Source organism: Vombatus ursinus, unplaced genomic scaffold, assembly GCF_900497805.2.
Source record: "Vombatus ursinus unplaced genomic scaffold, bare-nosed wombat genome assembly UNPS02014801.1, whole genome shotgun sequence".
NCBI classification, from domain to species: Eukaryota; Metazoa; Chordata; class Mammalia; order Diprotodontia; family Vombatidae; genus Vombatus; species Vombatus ursinus.
Window position 1 is genome coordinate 23421702 of NW_020954579.1, and position 19108 is coordinate 23440809.

General features: G+C 33.1%; 1 protein-coding gene across 5 annotated transcripts in view; it reads left to right on the forward strand.

The window, feature by feature from the left end:
* ABCA5 (ATP binding cassette subfamily A member 5) overlaps positions 1 to 19108 on the forward strand; it is a 117804-nt gene that overhangs the window by 67386 nt on the left and 31310 nt on the right. For all 5 annotated transcript variants that reach the window (XM_027872760.1, XM_027872757.1, XM_027872758.1 and 2 more), the window contains exons 15-22: positions 292 to 430; positions 1076 to 1166; positions 1311 to 1450; positions 4751 to 4870; positions 6172 to 6373; positions 8030 to 8199; positions 12379 to 12506; positions 13152 to 13289. In XM_027872760.1, coding sequence (XP_027728561.1) covers positions 292 to 430; positions 1076 to 1166; positions 1311 to 1450; positions 4751 to 4870; positions 6172 to 6373; positions 8030 to 8199; positions 12379 to 12506; positions 13152 to 13289 — 1128 coding nt within the window. The remainder of the gene's footprint in view (positions 1 to 291; positions 431 to 1075; positions 1167 to 1310; positions 1451 to 4750; positions 4871 to 6171; positions 6374 to 8029; positions 8200 to 12378; positions 12507 to 13151; positions 13290 to 19108) is intronic.

Here is a 19108-nt window from a genome sequence, read left to right on the forward strand (position 1 = left end):
CCAGATTGGAGATAGCTATAATCAATTTTCTGTTATGCAATTGTTTAGCATCCCATCTATTCTACATACTTGCTATTAATACCATTTTCCTTAACAATGCATTCTTAACAATGTTTAGCAATTAAAAATTTCAGGTAGAAAAACTAATAAAATAAAAAAATCTACTTCTGGTTTGAAATTGTATTTTATAAAAGGAAGTCTTTGGATATAGTCACAAGTTTTGGATGCTAGATTTCTAGATCGCTCTATATATCTTTAACTATGAGTTTTTTATATTTTCTTTTAATGAAGGTATTACTGTTAGATGAACCAACTGCTGGAATGGATCCTTGCTCACGTCATATTGTTTGGAATCTCTTGAAATACAGAAAAACCAATCGAGTGATAGTACTTAGTACTCATTTTATGGATGAAGCTGATATTCTTGCTGGTGGGATTTTATTTGTCTTAAAGAAAAAGTGGGTGTGGACTGTGGGTGCTAAGGAAATAAGCATCAGATGTTGCATTTTGAGGAACAGCTAAGGTAGTTTAAAGATTAAAAATATTTCCTAAGAGCATTTGCTCTAGGGCAATATATGTGGACCAATATGAATATTGGTCCTGATATATATGGACCAAGGGGTCAATGGTCAGATTTCAAGATGTCCAGGAATTTGTATAGTAAAAATTATATCTTTACTTTCACTAACCTGTAGTTGAAATTTAATATTTAATATAGACAACAAAATATTCTGAGAAGGGGTCCGTAAGCTTCAGCAGACTGCCAAAGGGGTCTGTGACAAAAAAGGTGAAAAGCCTGTGTTTTACACAAGTAAGCAATTTTTTTTGCAATACAGATTTAATAGCACAAAATAGTTTTTTTAATAGATTAGGAGGGGGAAATTGAATTCTGTAATCTCTGCCACTAATTTATATCTGGGAAGTCACTAATCTCTTCATCAATGTTCTCTCTATTAAAGTCTTAATACTTAAAAGTGGTTTTTAAATATGTAATTATGAAAACAAAATAACCAGTACCAAACAAAATATAGCTGTTATGAAAGTAGGATTTCTTAAACTGTAAATTTCTTTACAGATAGGAAAGCTGTGATATCACAAGGAATGCTGAAATGTGTTGGTTCTTCTTTGTTTCTCAAAAGCAAATGGGGGATTGGCTACCGACTGAGGTATTATTTTAAACATTTGCTTCCCATGTGGCACACTCAATGTAGCTCAGTTGTTTGTGTGAATTCAAAGCAATCGTGGTTTAAAATGAACTGTTTTCCTAGTTTACTCTGTAATAAACATTATGGTTTCTGGGTTTTCTTTAGCATGTACATAGACAAGCATTGCATCACAGAATCTCTTTCATCACTGGTTAAACAGCATATACCTGGAGCTAACATATTACAGCAGAATGATCAGCAACTTGTCTATAGTTTGCCTTTTAAAGACATGGACAAATTTTCAGGTATTTACTTTTATAATTTCTTGATCCATTATCCCCATCTACTGATATTGAGTTGAGATTCAGGACTAACACAGTCAAGTTTTCTCCCTAATTACTTTCCTCTGTACGATGTAATAGTCATGGTAAGTAGTATCCTATAATTTTTTTCTTTCATTTTTCTCTAATGAAAGAAAATGCTGCTTTATTATGTTTTACTTTTGACAGAATCAAGAAGCAACATATACGTTCTAAGGTGTCTTCCTGTTCTGAATTCTAGAATTCTATTTATATTTCTTCTTCTTTTGTTCCATACCCTGAACTTGAGGTCAGTCCATGGAATAAATTTCTCAGGCCTCACTCCTTTAGAGTAGATTTCTGAATTCAGTGTTTTCACAATAATTAAAATATCCAGTAAATAATATCAGCATATTACAAGATCTAAGCAGATCTGTCACCTTACTGAGACTCAGAGTTTTGCAGATGAAAGTGATATCATAATTTCTAATTTACATTGTGGCAGAAGATTGTCTAGGAGTGGGTATGCCCTATTTGGATGAAAGAAGTCTTATTAACTTTATTTGGGGAGAAGAGTTGGAAGGTATGTTTCATTTTCTAAAAACATTTTATTTATATGTTATTTTATATTACTTTCATTTCCAAATAATATCCTTTACCTTTGTCTTCTCAGTGGGTCTTACTGACTTTAATGAAGAGTTTGTGAAGGATAAGAAAAATATTTGAAGGAAACAGAGTGCTTTGAGTTTAGTTGTAGCCCTGCCTAGGAGAAATGCACTTGATAGGGATTTTTAAATTTCGTTCCAGTTTCAGGGTTCTGATATTAATGGTTGACGAAGACTTAAGTATAATGGTAAAGAAGAAGCTAGTGAAGTCTTTATTATTGTAAAGCAAGTTGCATATATTTTTATGAAGATAAACATTACATTTTACTGTTTTTTTGGATTTATTTAAAAATCTTCCACAAAGCCTTACTCTACTACCTCATCTTGGCATAGAGATACCTGAATTCTCAAAGGCCATGGCTACTGAGAGTAGGCTCTGGAAGATTCTGTTATGCTAGAAATGCTTCTGGTAGCAGCCCTGCAATAGACTCCATAATGTTTTCTGAGGACCAGAGTAACACAGAGACAAATCACCATTAGATTGTGTCCAATAGGTAATGTATTCTTTATCCTATAGCATTGCATGAAATACAATAAAAAATAGCACTTGGTCCCTTGTAGCCCAAGTTTTATGATAGTAGTGGCAAAGTGGCAGAAAAGGGTTTAATGGTGAGATGGGACTAAGAATCACACAATTTTTAGACCATCTCTACATAATAACTTAACAGTAGATACTTTAAGTGTTTGATCATCCATTGATCAGTGAATAGACATAATATTTCAAAAATGGAGTTAGAATAGTATTGATAACTTTTATAATAAATGAAATATAAAAAGTTGTAATTAAATAGAAGGATGGTTTATAGAGTGTCCTTAGGGATATAAATACGCAAATTAACCAAGTTGGTTTCATCATTTTCCCAAAGGCATTAAGAAATACAATTTCATGAGATACTTGGCTATCTTACATTGAAGTGCTCATGATAAACTATAAGCACAGAAGATCACCATGAAGTAAATAGCAACTTATGTATCAATGTCTAACATAGAGAATGAAATTTGAGACTGTAGTTAACTACATTATCTTGAAAGCATTAAGGGCATGTCTTTATAGTTTACGGAGAAGAAGATGCCCAAGGAATGGGAAAAAATCATAGACTGTTATTATGCATGTAAAGGAAGTTGATGTGGATACAGGTAGTTTTTCTCTATACTGATACACCCACATCTTTCCCTGAAAGAGGAAAGATTGGTGAATGAGATGACTGCTCCTTCCAGAGGCATGGTCTGCGATAGCTACTCAGTGAAGTCTCAGTACCAGGTGTGGTGTTCTGAGATAGGCTGATAGCCTTAAGCCTCTCATGCTGTGCTAAAATAGGAGTGCTTGCCTGGATCCCTGCACCCCCAGCTACCCAGTGCTTATCTGGGTAACTTTATTCTCTTGGATTGATCTAGAGTTTAAAATGTAAAGATCCCTTATATGGTATTTTATAAATTTATCAAAATTGGCTTATGCCTCCAGTTTCCCCAAATTATTCTCATCTCAATGCTAACTTTTTATGATGGAAAGGAAAATATTCTAGTCTCATAGAATAGAATACATTTATTGAATGAAATCAGAATTTTAAAAATACAGTAATAAAACTCATGGAAAATTCATTATTCTGCTAAAGAGCTGAAAAACACCTACTTCTCAGTGTTGTGTTAGCTATTCCTGGCAAATCCAAATGACCTTTTAGGAGCATGCCATCAGTGGTGAAGGATGAGAAGTCATCATCTAGTATGCACTCTGGTTCAATAAGCAGGCCATCAAAGGACTCACTATCTTAGTATTCTTCCAGCAGTAGCCACCATGGAATCTCTCTTTGGTACCTTCTGTGTACCCTCTAACTTTTTCTCTGGCTGGGCACCAACTGGTTTTTCTGGTGTCTTCTTGTGGTGGCCATGCTCCCTGACCTTGAAGGCCTATGAAAGAAGTGAGGAATTCCTTAATCAGTAACAGATCATTCCCTATCCAGCATGTTGTAAGCTCACTGTCCATGTAATCTCACTGTATGTATCTCTATCCTGATGTCCTAATGAACAGATATACTCTACTCCCTTGATTCAAAATGCCCTGCTTAGCACTACAATTAATAGCCTTTTGTCCATTCTCTTTATGTTATGAGTTCTAGGCATTTCACTCCAGTGTTCCCTTTATTTGCTGTTCCTGTCCGAGTTGTCCAGATGAGAAAATGCAGGGAAATGTTAAAGAAGAGAGCCTGGTTACACAGGTGAAAAACTTCTAAAAAGGTTGAGAGAACATTAATAAATCCCTTAATGTTTTGAAGAGTGAATCTCTGAGGACTGGGCTCTAATTGGCCTTTCCCCCTCTCTCCTTTTCTTTAGTAGAAATGTCCTATGTATTTATTTTGCTTTCACAGGAAAGTATTTGATTCCATGCTGCTTTATATTGATTTTAGAAAGGTCCTTAAAGATTATTCAGGACAATTCTTATGTTTGAGAGATGAGAAAATTGGAATTCAGAGAGGTTAAGAAATGTGCCCATGGTCCACACGTGGTTACTAGAAGAATTTAGAGCAGTTGTCAGATTTTCAGGTTAAGGTTCTGACTGATTTATAGTGTTGCCTCTGAGAGAAATTTGTAGAGAATGGGAGATTAGTGTATTTAAGCAAACAAGATTTTTTATTTCTGCTTTTAGGCTTGTTTTCTGATCTAGAGACCCATTCTAATTTGGGAATTATTTCTTACGGAGTTTCCATGACAACTTTGGAAGATGTGTTCCTAAAGCTGGAAGTTGAAGCAGAAATTGATCAAGCTGGTAAAAAGCCTTACTTTCTCTGATAACTCAGAACCAGAAATTCAATTCAGTTTAACAAACATTAAGCACTTATTATATGCAAAGCATTGTGCTAAGCACTGGAGATACAAAGACAAAATGAAACAATCCCTGCCCTGAAGACAGCTTGCATTCTGCTAGGTGGATACAACGTGTGCACAGATAAGTAAATGCAAAGTAATTGTGAGAAGGAGAGACTACTAACAACTGGGAGATCAGGACAGACTTTAGTCAGAAAATAGCATTTAAGTTACATGTTGAAACAAGTTAGGGATTCTGAGAAGTAGAAATGAGGAAGTAGTGGTGCTGCATGAATATCATGATGTTGATAGAAATGTGGTTTTACTATTTTATAGTTGATAAATATATGATAGCGGGAGATATAGGATGTTTGCTTGAGCCACTTCCCTATACCTCTATTTCTTTAGGAAGACTGTTCCCAGATCATTTGTCCATCTATACCCAGGATATTTTCAACTAGAAAGGTCTGGAGAAGGCATAGTTTTAGTTAGTCTATTAAAAGATACTTTTATGCCCTAGTAGTATTTTTTTTTTTTAGGCAATTGGGGTTAAGTGACTTGCCCAGGGTCACGCAGCTAGTAAGTGTCAAGTGTTTGGTCTGAGGCCGGATTTGAACTCAAGTCCTCCTGACTTCAGGGCCAGTGCTGTATCTACTGCCCCACCTAGCAGCCCTATATGTCCTAGTAATATTGAAGCTCAGTCTGTGTGTTTGTCAGGCATGCTATAGAATGAATTTATTAGATTGGGTGAGAAGTTGGACTCTATAACATGTAAGGCCTCTTCTTCTATGATTAGAATTATTGGAGGGAAAATACCTCAAGTACCCTCTACAGACTTGTTTATTTAGTTAGAAGATAGTGGTAAAAGTGATTATGTACTCACATCTTAAAACTTTAAGGTTGCATTTCACAATAAAAAGATAATGTATTAGTCTTTGGTTTAAAAATCCCTCAGCTTTCTTGCTCAATTTAATCATAAATGGTTAAAGGATAATTTGGTAATTTTACTTTTTAACTGAAGCACTTATTGTAATCATTTTAGAAATATGTGTTTTAAACACTGCAGAACTTCATGTTCATCAATATTTGAAAGATCTGACATTAATGTTTTTGGATTTGGGACAGCTGAAGATAAATAGATATTGGAAGTAAATTTATTTTTCTATATGCACACTAAGGTGTATATTACAGAAACCTTTTTACTTTTGGGAGAAGTATACCACTTAACATTAATAAATTTTTCTTTTTCTTTTTGGTATATAGATTATAGTATATTTAGCCAGCAGCAATCAGAGGAAGAAACAGATTCAAAATCTTTTGACGAAATGGAGCAAAGTCTGCTTATACTCTCTGAAACCAAAACATCCACAGTGAGCACTATGGCCCTTTGGAAGCAGCAAGTGTGTATGATGACAAAGCTTCATTTTCTTACTTTGAAGCGTGAAAGTAAATCATTGAGATCTGTGTAAGTATAATCATCTCTTCTGCCTGAATTTAGTTTAATCTTTTAAAAGAGATTTACACTGACTTATCTTCACATTTAGAAAATGATTCATATAATTTTGAAAGCCTAAAATAGCTACTAGTACATCGTACCAGAGATGAACAAAAATACTACTGTGCTTATAGTTACTTTAGTTAATAGACTACTAGTAATCTTTGTCGTTTCTTTCATCTGTAAAATGAAGGGATCTCACTCACTCTACCTTCAACTCAAAATTCTGTGCTTCAGATATTCTGTGATCTTCTTCATTGTCACAATTTATATTTGTATAGCTTCTTCACCATTTTCAAAGTACTTGCATACTTTTTTTCTCATATCTTCTTCACAACAATCCTGTGTGTTAAATAAAGAAATTACCATTATCTTTATTTGATAATAGAAGTGATGGAAGCCCAGAGAAGTTTAGAGATTTTATCAAGCATACACGGTTAGAGCCAGATCTCCAATGTATATCTCAGAACTCTCAGTGTATTTTTAGTTAGAAAACAATGTGGCATAGTGGGAAAAGACTGGACTTGGACTCAGGACATGTGGATTCATATTGCAGCTCTGACACTTAATAGCTGGGCATAAGTTACTTTACCTTTTGAGCCTCAGTTGCCTTATGAGTAAGATGCTGCTAATACAGAGTAAAACACTTTCTAAACCATAAACCATTGTATAAATGTGAACTCTTATTCACGTCATAGTACTCATCAACCAAATGTCCACAAGGTGTCATGTCTATAAACGTTGCCTTCATGAAGTAAAATTTATTAAGAATCTCCATGCAAATTGTATTTACCTTCTATGGTTTCTTTAAAAAAATAGTAGAAATTTAATTTAATTATTTAGAGATAAGTATAGATGATGTATTTATGAGGTTTTTTCTCATAGATAAAAACATATATTTTATACATTAATAGCTTATAATATATGAAGTAAATGTGAGAAAGCAGGATCCATTAGGCTGAACTCCAAATTGTTACTAAGTACAGGATAATAGAGTACACAGTTCTGAGATATGGGTTTGTGATATCTTATAACCTTGTTCATCACAAGGATGAGGGGTAACCTGTCAAAGACAAGAACATGACATTGAAATCTCTTGCAAAAGAGACTATGTCAAGGAAAAACTCAAACAATGGGCAGTAGACATTACTTGTTTAATTTATACTGAAATCCAGGCTAATGTTTAAATAAGATAAGGCAAATCCAGCACTCTTCTCTTTGTTTTCATATTGTAAAGATATTTATAGTCATTATGGTAATCATACTTATCACTCTGAGATTTCTCGAATCAACAGTGATATACTGTCCAAACCAAAGTATGTGTATATATAAAAGTCTACTTTCACATGATATAATAACTGTGTAGAGTTAATTTGACTCAAAAATCTCCATTTTACTATTGCTTAATTTCAATATCACATCTTCAGTTTTTGTACTTGGAGTTGAAATTGTAAAAATTAATTAATTTTTCCATAGAACTGAATACAGTATGCTTTTTTTTTTGGTCTTTCTGTCAATGCCTCAATCTGTTCCCTTTTTAAAGACTTCGTATGTATCATGTGAATAAGGATTTGTTTAAAACATTGCAAGTCTTTTAAATTAACAGACCTTTTTTTTTTTTTAAAGGTTGCTCCTGCTTTTAATTTTTCTTGCTGTTCAGGTTTTCATGTTTTTGGTTCATCATTACTTTAAGAATACTGTTGCTCCCATCAAACTTACTCCAGACTTATATTTTTTGAAACCTGGAGAGAAAGCTCACAAATACAAAACAGGTCTTCTTCTTCAAAACTCAACTGGTAAGATTTGGAGTTCAGGTAGATTCTTGAAATATTCTGAGGTGAAATTTTGAACTAAACATAAAATCAAAATAATTTAAAACAAAGTTAAATAATTTTATTAATAATGAAGAGTAATATAAATATAGATATGACAGCTTATCTTATATGTAAACACTCTTATAATTAATATAATTATAATTAATTATATATAATTAACACAATTACAATTACAACATAATTATACACAATATATTTATTATTATATTATATATTATATAATATATGTATATTATATATTATATAATATATGTATATTATATATTATATAATATATGTATATTATATAACATAATTATGTATTATATATGAATATTATATTTATAATATGTTATATATAATTATATATCATTAATATGATTATAACATAATTATATAGCATATAATTATAATTAATATAATTATTTATGATAATAGTATTATAATTATTTCATATTCCAATACATTTTCTGTACTTATAATAAATTTGCTGTCACAATACAGTAATGCTTGAATTATCTAATTTTTTTATAATGCCGAAATTTTCATGGTAATTGATATTTTAATTTTTATGCACAAAATCTTTAAAATTAACTCTTTATGAAGTTTTTAATGCAGTATATTAGGTACTTTGTTTTTTAATGCAGGATATAATAAATATAGTTTAATGTTCTCCTACTGACTCAGGGCCATTATTGATACTTCTAGATATTGTATTGGGGTATAATACATATTGGAGTATGTACTGTTGCTTTCTCTTATAACATAATTGGTGTGCTTCTGTGCCACCGTAATGACTCGAGAGATGGCTAAGTATCTTAAAATTATTTCTTTTTGTCTTTTCTCTATCGTCAAAGCCTTTACTGACTGGTTGGCTGTATTGCTAATTTTAATGTTTTGCATGCTTCTAACCTTTGGCACTCTCATTTTTTCTATGTTTTTTATTTTTTTGCTCTAAAAATTTCTTGTTTCTTCTACCCATTTCCACTTTTGTTTATTTAGTTTTTTTTTTTAACCTTAATGGCTACAGAAGTGAAAAACGAGGTAGAAAATAGTGTCATTTTTGGTTTTTCAGAATTTTTTTCCAGTGCGGAATTATTCATTTCATTCTTTGGACCTTAACGTGCCTTCCATCAGATAATGAAGGCACTCCTTTTCTTATTTTTAGCAAACAAAGCAATTATATTTTGTTGGATGTAAACTTTGAGTTTTATGATCTTTAGTTATTCTCGACTACTCCAGTTGTTGCTCAGTGCATAGAGTTTTTTTGTTAGAGAGATGTACTTATCTGTCTGTCCATTTGTTTGTTAATTTTCTTATTTAAATTTTTGATTCAGCACCATTATAGTTTTGGGGCCTTCATAGAACTAAGGTATTACTATTATTCATTTAAAAAAATATGAAAATACTGTAAAAGTTTGATTGCCTAACACTGTACTTCTGTATCTGTGCTTCCATTGCCTGCATGAGGAATGCTAAGTAATACCTCTCAGTCATGTGCACAGCCTTCCTAAAGCAGAACTGATAACAGTCCTGTAAACTTGTTTATTCATATCTGTTAAAAAGAAGCATTTTTATTTGTTTTAAAATATCTTAATTGTCAGCGCCTGCTGGATTAGAATGAAGACAAATTCCATTTATAAAATACAAAATTGAGCAGAGTAGATAATGGTATGCACAAAATTTTGATAGCTAAATTAATATACCATGGATAACAGAGAGTAAACTGTGTGGTTTATTATAATATATAAAAACTCTTCACTTCTCAGTTTATATGTTTTTCATTCCCAAAATGGGTGTTGTCCTATTAAAGACATTGTTGGTTAAAGGCAACATGTATGTAATTGACTGTGTGTGTGTGTGTATATACATATACACACATATGTATGTATATATGTATATACATACATATATTTGAAAAGATAATTTTGGGCAGTAGGCACTAGTACTCAGGGGAATCATGATAAGCCTTATGTGATTAGGTTGAGTTTGGGATCAACCTTGAATGGAGCCAGAAATTTCAAGAAGTAGAGATGAGAGAGGAGAGCATTCTAGGCATGAGTGATAGCTCATGCAAAGGCAAAGATGTAAGAGATGGAATGTTATCAAGAATATCTAATGGACCAATTTTGTCAGTTCCAAGAGTATTTGAGAGACAGTAATCTGGAAAGATTACTTGGAATTGTGAAGAGTTGTTGGAATTGTTAGATTGTGAAGGGTTTTGAATGTTAGAGAGAGGAGTCAGAATTTTATTCTAGAGGCTGTAGCAAATTTCTCAAGCAAAGGAATGACATGATCAAACTAGAGTTTCAAATAGATATTATATTATTTATTAAGATTTTATTGTGGTGTTAAATGGTACAGTTTTTCTATCTCTCTGGCTTTTGGTGACCAGCAAATGGCATAGTTAATATTGTAATTTTCAAAGATTCCTGCACTAGAAAGAACTCTAAAAAATTTAGAACTGTTTTCTTCCCTACTTTCTTTCTAATGTTGTACTTTTCACCACTGTCATTTGATAGCTTGAGCTATCCCTAACCCTTTAATTATGGTACTTGGAGAACTTGTTTATATTTAGATCATCTATGGTGATGAAGACTATATATATATCAAAAATGTTTCTTTCTTGATAGGAATTTTAATTTTAAGAAAATCTAAATTTTTGTGACCAAATTATTATGCTCCTGATGCTAATTAGCAGAAGAGATTTAACTTGCCTCATACAGCTCAGCAGATATTTACGTATTATCTGTTATGGTCACTGTTTTCAGGACACAGAGATGAAAAATGACATGGTCACTACCGTCTAGGAGCTAACAGTACAAGAGTGGGGATGAGGAATGTACACGAATAATTATAAGAAAAAATAGAATGTGGTAAAAACAAAGGAAAGATTCCATATTGTAAGAGGAATATTGAACCTAGGGAATCAGGTTTCATAGAAAAGGTATCGTGAGTGTGGCGTTGAAGGAAGAAAAGATTTCAGCAGGTAGACATGAGGAAGGGGAGTATATTTTAGCCATGGGAATAACCTAAGTGAAAGCTTGAAGGCAGAGAAAGGCTGGACAGGATTGCGGAATGGCAAGTGGTTCATTTTGTATGGAATATAGAGTTTTTGAAGTGTGAAATAAGGCCAAAAAGTTAGGTTTGAGTCAGATTGCAGGGTTTGAATGTCATTCAAAGGTACTGTTGTGCTGTGTGTGTCCAGTAAGTGATGGGAAGCCAGTAGAGCTAGTAACAGTTTTTTGAGCAAGGAAGTGGTAGTCAGAAGTTATTAGGAAGGTCGTTTTGGCAGCAGTGTACAGGATGAATTGGAATGAGGAGAGAGACCAGAGACAGAATAGTTCAGGTTAGGAAAGTCTGAACTAGTGTATTGGTAGTATGAGTAGTGAACTAGTTTGAGTCTGAACTAGTGTGTTAATAGTATGAGAGGCAATATTGTGGAAAGAAGACCTGGTTTCAAATCTCATCTCTGCTCCTTCCCTGCTCTGTGATTTTGGGCATGTTACTTACCCTTTCTGCACTTCAGTCTCCTCATCAATAAAATGGGGGAGAAGGGAGGGAAGGTTGTGCTAGATGACTTCTAAGATCCGTTATAGCTCTAAATTTATAATCCAATGAACCTCAGATCAACAGACTTGGTAAATAATTGAATACAGGTTTAGATGGAATTATGGTTTAGAAATTATAGCATATATATGATTTAGGGAATTATGGATTTAGGAGAGGGAAGAGATAGAAGTGACAACAAGGTCAAGAATCTGGGTGACTGGGAATATTATTGAGAGAAATGGAAAAGATAGGAATAGGGAAAAGTTTTCATGGAAAAGGTGATGAGTTAAGTTTTGAACATGGAAAAATGTGATGACTTAAGTTTTGAAGTGACAATTGAACAGCCAGGTGGAGATGATCAATAGGTATTTGGGATGTTGGGAATGAAGTACATTGGGAATTTGAGGAGTAAACATTAGGTTTGAAAGTCTTCTGTATAGATAGAACTGATTATTAAAACCATAGGGGATTGTGTAGAATGATGAAAAGACAAAATGCTTGAAATTTTCTGCTTAAAGAAAAAAAAAATCACTTTTGATTGTGGTGGTGTAATTATTTTTTCACCTGAAGTAGTCAATACATTGGTGTTTTCTTATTCCTTTATGCCAGACGCTGATATTGATGACCTCCTAAGTTTCTTCACAAGTCAGAACATCTTGGTGAATTTGTTAAATGTCAGTGACTATGTATCTGCTGCTCCTCACAGTGCGGCTTTAAATGTAATGCATTCAGGAAAGGTAAGAGAAACATATATGGATAAAGTGTGTATGTGTATCTGTATCTATTCTATAGGTACCTATATATTAATTTTTGTTGATGAAGCTCAGCTTCTCTAGTGTAAAATACCAAAATTATGTTAAAACTAGTCGCTAGCCAATTGAATGTGGTTATTAAAAACTGAATTTTACTTTTGAGAATGTAGAAATATTAAGCTGTGTGTATCTCTTCTTAAAATGTAACCAAAAGGCATCACACAGTAAAGGGCATCAACTGTCTTTCAATTTCCATTTTACATTTGCTAAATATACATAGATCTCTTAGATAAGCTTTCAGTTTTATGACTCAAGGTTCTGTCTTCAAAATTAAACTATTTTTAGTGTCAGTCAGGAAAGTATAAGTACCAAGGCCAGGAGCTATCAAACTATCTTAAGGTATATTTGGAGAGTCAAAAGAAAGATATGTGGAATGTAATAATAGTTACAAAGCAGCCTATCAGTAACAGTAAAATATAAAATCAAATGCACTGTAGTAATTATTTTTCTCTTTTGTTGTAAGACAAGTTTATAACTATTTTCAGTAGTACTGATTCATTCTCTAATATCAGTTACAATAAAATACAAAATTAATTGCACTCTAGTAATTATTTTTCTCTTTTGTTGTAGGACTACATGTTTGTAACTGTTTTCAATAGTACTATGATTTATTCTCTACCAGTACTGATGAATGTTATTAGCAATTCTATTCTTTATCATTTAAATGTGACAGAAAATATCCAGATCTGGAGCACGCCATTCTTTCAGGTAAGTTGACTGCAGGTTCTAACCAAATATTGTGGACTTAGTTACTAACATTAGAAATCATAGAATGGATGTTAAAGTAGAAGAATATAGGGAAAATATGTTTAATATCAGAAACACTGCTTGAAAGTCCTAGTCTACAGTTACCAGTGAATTTTCAGTATTATATCTTCATGTTTCAACAAAATATGATATCTTTCAGTTTGTGTGTGCAGTGATACCCTACTGTGGTGACATTCTGTAACTTCTGGTCTTCTCAATATAAGTTGACTGTGGAATCAAAGGGAATAGTGTTACTCTTATAATAAGATGTCCCCCTTCCCCCCCCTTTTTTTTTTCGGTCTGGACCTATGATTACATCAGTGTGGGAAACTAGGTGTGGAAACCCACTCCACCAATATCTGTCAGCAAGTAGTCAATAAGTCTTAGAGGATTGCCTGAGGCACTGAATATTTAAGAGACTTGCTCATATATTCTAACTACTGGGCATAAGAGACCACTTGAACCCAGGTTTTCCTGACTCCAAGGCCAGCTTCTCTATGTTGTACACCATGCTGCTTCCTGAGATTTCACATATAACTTAAATAGCTTTGATGATAAATATTACAGGAAATTTCATACAATTTTATTTGAAGGTGAATGTTATCTTTTTTATCTACAATCCTAGTATTATGAAGTCCATGTAGTCAAAACTATAAGTAAAAAAGACAAAACTATAAGTGTCTAAGCCATCAGAACTGACTGAAAAATATTTGGACAAGACATTCTACAAAATAATTTGATACCCCATTCTAATATCTCTCAGTGCAAGGGTTCTTGTTATCTGAATAGTCAGTGTCCCAAGTCCCCACAATTACAACGTTCCATTTTGTTTTACTTTTTTTGTTTTGTTGTTCTGTTATTTCACTGATGTATGGAGTTTCTGATAAGGAAGAAGCCTTCTACCCTGGCAGATCAATAACTCTTATATATCTTAGGGACTTTCCTGGAACACTGAGAGGTTAAGTGATTTGTCCAAGGTCAAAGAACTAGTAGGTGTCAGAGGCTGGACTTAAACTCAAGTTTTTGACTCTGTGACCATCTTTTTTCATTGTGTCATGTTGCCTCTCTACAAGGCTGTAGGAAGCAAAAAGTATCAAAAAACGAAAATAATTAAAAATACACATAATTAGAAATAGTTGTATGACCATTTATAAAATTAGGCTCCATTCCTTCCTTAACACTAAGCATCAGTTCCTAGACATCATATTAATGTCTTTGCTGGTCATTTTCTATTGGTCAGTCTCTTCCCTAATTGTCAGTTTCTACCTACTTGTTAGTAGGTTCTCCAAAAAAGAATTATTTGAATATCAAGGGATTCAGGAAAGCTCTTGGAAAAATTAAAGAAACTCTCGAATGTTTTTGCAATGATGACTTTATTTTTACGTAGTTTTTTTAATTAGTAAAACTCCACTTTCCCTTCTCCCCTCCTAAATTGGGGGGCAGGGGAAGGAGGACCCAAGATGAAAACAAAAACCCATGTAACAAATATGCATGGTCAAGCAAAGCAAATTCCTGCATTAGTCATATCCAAAAATATATGTCTCATTTTCATCTTGAGTTCATCACTGCTTTGTTAGGAGGTGAGTAGCGTGCTTTATCATTGGTCTTACTGTAATTGTGGGTAATTACTACATTGATCAGATTTTTTAAGTCTTTCAAAGTTGTCTTAAAATGTTTTTGTTATTGTATCAATTGTTTTCATGACTGCTCACTTCTCCAGGATTTTCCAGGTATACCTTTTCATCATCTGCAAAGAGTGATAGCTTTGTTTCCTTGTTGCCTATTTTTATTTCTTCAGGTTTTTTTTGTCTTATTGCTATAGCTAGCATTTCTAGTACAATATTGAAAAATAATGGTGATAATAGACATTCTTGCTTCACCCTTGATCTTATTGGGAAGGCTTCTAGTTTATCTCCTTTACGGATATGTTTGCTCTTGGTTTTAGATATATACTACTTATCATTTTAAAAAAGGCTCCATTGATTTCTATGCTTTCTAGTGTTTTTAATAGGCATAGGTGATCTATTTTATCAGAGTCTTTTTCTGCATCCATTGATATAATCACATAATTTTTGTTGTTTTGTTATTTTATGGTCAGTTATGCTTATAGTTTTCCTGTGTTGAGCCCTGCATTCCTGGTCATAGTGTATGATCTTTCTGATATATTTGCTATAATCTTCTTTATAGTATTTTATTTTTAAAAATTTGCATTGATATTCATTAGGGAAATTGGGCTATAGTTTTCTTTCTCTGTTTTTGCTCTTCCTGGTTTAGGTATCAAAACCATATTTGTGTCATAAAAGGAGTTTGGCAGGACTCCTTTAGTCTGTTTTCAAATAGTTTACATAGTATTGAAATTAATTGTTCTTTAAATGATTGGTAGAATTCCTGAATCTATCTGGTCCTGGTAATATTTTTCTTAAAGAGTTCATTTATGACTTATTCAATTTATTTTTCTAAGATAGGGTTAGTATCCTATTTGCTCTTATTTTAATCTGGGTAATTTATATTTTGTAAATATTCACTTAGATTGTCAGATTTATTGGTGTATAATTGGGCAAATTATTTCCTAATAATTGCTTTAATTTCATCTTCATTGGTGCTAAATTCACCCTCTTCATTTTTTATTTTTTTCTTTCTTTAATCAAATTGACCAATCTTTTATTGATTGTTTTCATAAAACCAGCTCCTAGTTTTATTATTAGTTCAATGGATCTTTTACTTACAATTTTATTAATCTCTCCTTTGATTTTCATTTTGACATTTAATAGGGGATTTAAAATTTGTTCTTTTTCTAGTTTTTTGGGTTTTTTTTTTAGTTGCAGGCTTAATTCAGTGATCTCTTCATTTTCCCTTTTATTGATGTATGTGTTTAAAGATATAAATTTTCCCCTAAGTACTGCTTTGGATGCATCCCACAAATTTTGAAATATTGTCCCATTGTTGTCATTCTCTTTAAAGAAATTGTTGTTTCTGTGATTTGTTCTTTGATACACTCATTTTTTAGAATTAGATCATTTAGTTTCTGACTAATTTTTAATCTATGCTTCCACAGCTCTTTATTAAATAATTTTTATTGCATTATGGTCTGACAAGGATGCATTTAGTACTTCTGCTTTTCTGCCTTTGTGAGGTTTTTATGCCCTCCTACGTGGTCAGTTTTTGTAAAGGTGCCACATCCAACTGAAGAAAAGGTATACTCCTTAATATTTCAATTCCATTTTCTCCAGAGGTCTATCATATCTAACTTTTCTGTAATTCTGTTTGTCTTAAACTTCTTTCTTATTTTATGTTTAGCTGTGTCTAACTCTGAGAGGAGAAAATTGAGGTTCCCTGCCAGTGTAGTTTTCTTGTTTGTTTCCTCTTGTGACTCATTTAACTTTTCCTTTAGGAATTTGGACGCTATACCATTTGGTACATCTGTGCTTAATATTGATATTACTTCATTGTCTATGGTGCTTTTCAGCAAGACGTAGTTTCCCTGGTTATCTCTTTTAGTTGGGGAAGGGGGTTGCCTTTGCTTTGTCTGAAATCATTGTTGTTGCCCCTGCCTTTTTTACTTAAGTTGAGGTGTATAGATTCCGCTCCAGCCTCTTATTTTTTAACTCTCAGTGTTTCAAGTGTGTCTCTTGTAAAGAACGTCTTGTTGGGTTCCGGTCTCCAATCTATTCTGCCATCTGCTTCTGTCTTATGGGTCGGTTCATCCCATTCACATCTGTAATAATTAACTGTGGGTTTCCCTCCATCGTAGCTTTTCCTTTTTATCTTCCTCCCTTTCTTGTCCCTCTTTTAAAGTCTTCTTTGCTTCTCACCGTTGCATTCCTTTACTTGTCCTCTCTTTTATCTCTTCCCTCCTTTTTGTTATCTCCTTTCCCTCCTCCTTCCCCGATGGGTAAGGTATATTCCATGTCCTAGTGAGTGTATGTGTGTATGTGTTCCTTTTGTGAAACATTCTAGATAAGAATGAGGTTTGAGTGTCAGTAGCCCCCACCCACCCCCCACATTTTTACCTCTGATTTAAAAGCTCTTCCTCATGTTCTCCATCTCACATAAAGTGAGATGATTTTTCCCGTTCTTCCTCTGCCTTCACCTTTCTTCCAGTGCATCCTTTTTTCTCACCCATGCATGTTTTTTTAGATCACCTCAACACAATAGACTTGTTCTAACTGTCCTAATAATGATAAAGTTCTTAGAAGTTACAGGTATCATCTTCCCATATAGGAATGTAAACAGTTTATTAAGTCCCTTGTGATTTCTCTTTCATTTTAACCTTTTTATGCTGCTCTTGAGACTTGTATTTGAAAGTCAAATTTTCTATTTTCTTTGGTCTTTTCATCAGGAATTCTTGAAAGTCTTCTATTTCATTAAATGTCTATTTTTTCCCTCTGAAGGATTATACTCAGTTTTATTGTGTAAGTTATTCTTGGTTATAACTGTAGCTCCTTTGCCTTCTAGAATATCATATTCTAAGTATTCCTTTCCTTTAACGTGGTAGCTGCTAATTCTTATGTGATCTTGACTGTGGTTCCACAGTATTTGAATGATTTCTTTCTGATTGCTTAATGTATTTTCTGTTTGACTTGGCTTCTCTTGTCTATGATATTCCTGGGAGTTTACATTTTGGGATTTCTTTCAGTGGATTCATTAGGTTTCTATTTTACCCTCTTGTTTAAGCTATCAGGGTACTTTTCCTTTATGTTGAAATATGTCTGTGTATAACCTGTGTAAGATTGCGTACCATTTCAGGGAAGAGAGAGGGGAGGGAGGGTGGTATAGGATTTGGAACTCAAAACTTAAAAAAAAAAGAACTAAAGAATGTTAATTGTTTTTTACATGTAAAAAAAATAAAGAGGAATTTGAAATAACAACAAAAAAGAAATATGATGTCTAGGCTCTTTCTTTGATCATGGCTTTCAGGTAGTTCAATAATTCTTAAATTATCTCTCCTCAGTCTGTTTTCCAGATCAGTTGTTTTTCTGATGAGATAGTTCACACTTTCTTCAATTTTTTTTTTTTTTTTAGTCTTTTAACTTCGTTTTGTTGTTTCTTGATATCTCCTGGAGTCATTAGCTTCCATTTCGCCCAGTTCTAATTGTTAAAGAATTACTTTGTTCAGTGAGCTTTTGTACTTTTATTTTTTTAAACCATTTGGCCAATTCTGCTTTTTAAGGAGTTCTTTTTTTTTCAGTGAATTTTTGTGCCTCTTTTACCATTAGGTCAATCCTGTTTTTTTAAGGTGTTATTTTCTTTAGTTGTTTTATATCTATATGTGTGTGTGTGTGTGTGTGTATGTATATACTTCTTTTACCAAGCTGTTAGTTATCTTTTCATAATTTTCTTCCCTTGCTTTCATTTCTTTACCTAATTTTTCCTTTACCACTCTTATTTGATTTTGAAAATTCATTTTTGGCTCTTCCAGGAATTCTTATTAGTCTTGTGTCCAATTCAGATTTTTTCTTTGAGACTTTGCTTGTAGCTATTTTGACATCCTCATCTTCTTCTGAATTTATGTCTTGATCTTTTCTTGTCACTGAAATGGCTTTTTAATGGTCAAGTTCTTTTTGTTGACTGTTTCTTGACTTTATTATGTTAAAGTTGTCTCTGTGCAGGTAGGGGTGGGGGGGAAGGTGGAACTGTTGCAAGCTTCAAGCTTTATTGCACTGCTGTTTTCAGAGCTAGTTCTGGGGCTTTGGAAGTTTTTGGTGGTTCCAAGATGATGTGGTCCAGGGAGAGGTGCAGTCACTGCTTTCCCTGATCCGTGCTCTGGTTCTTATCTGGAA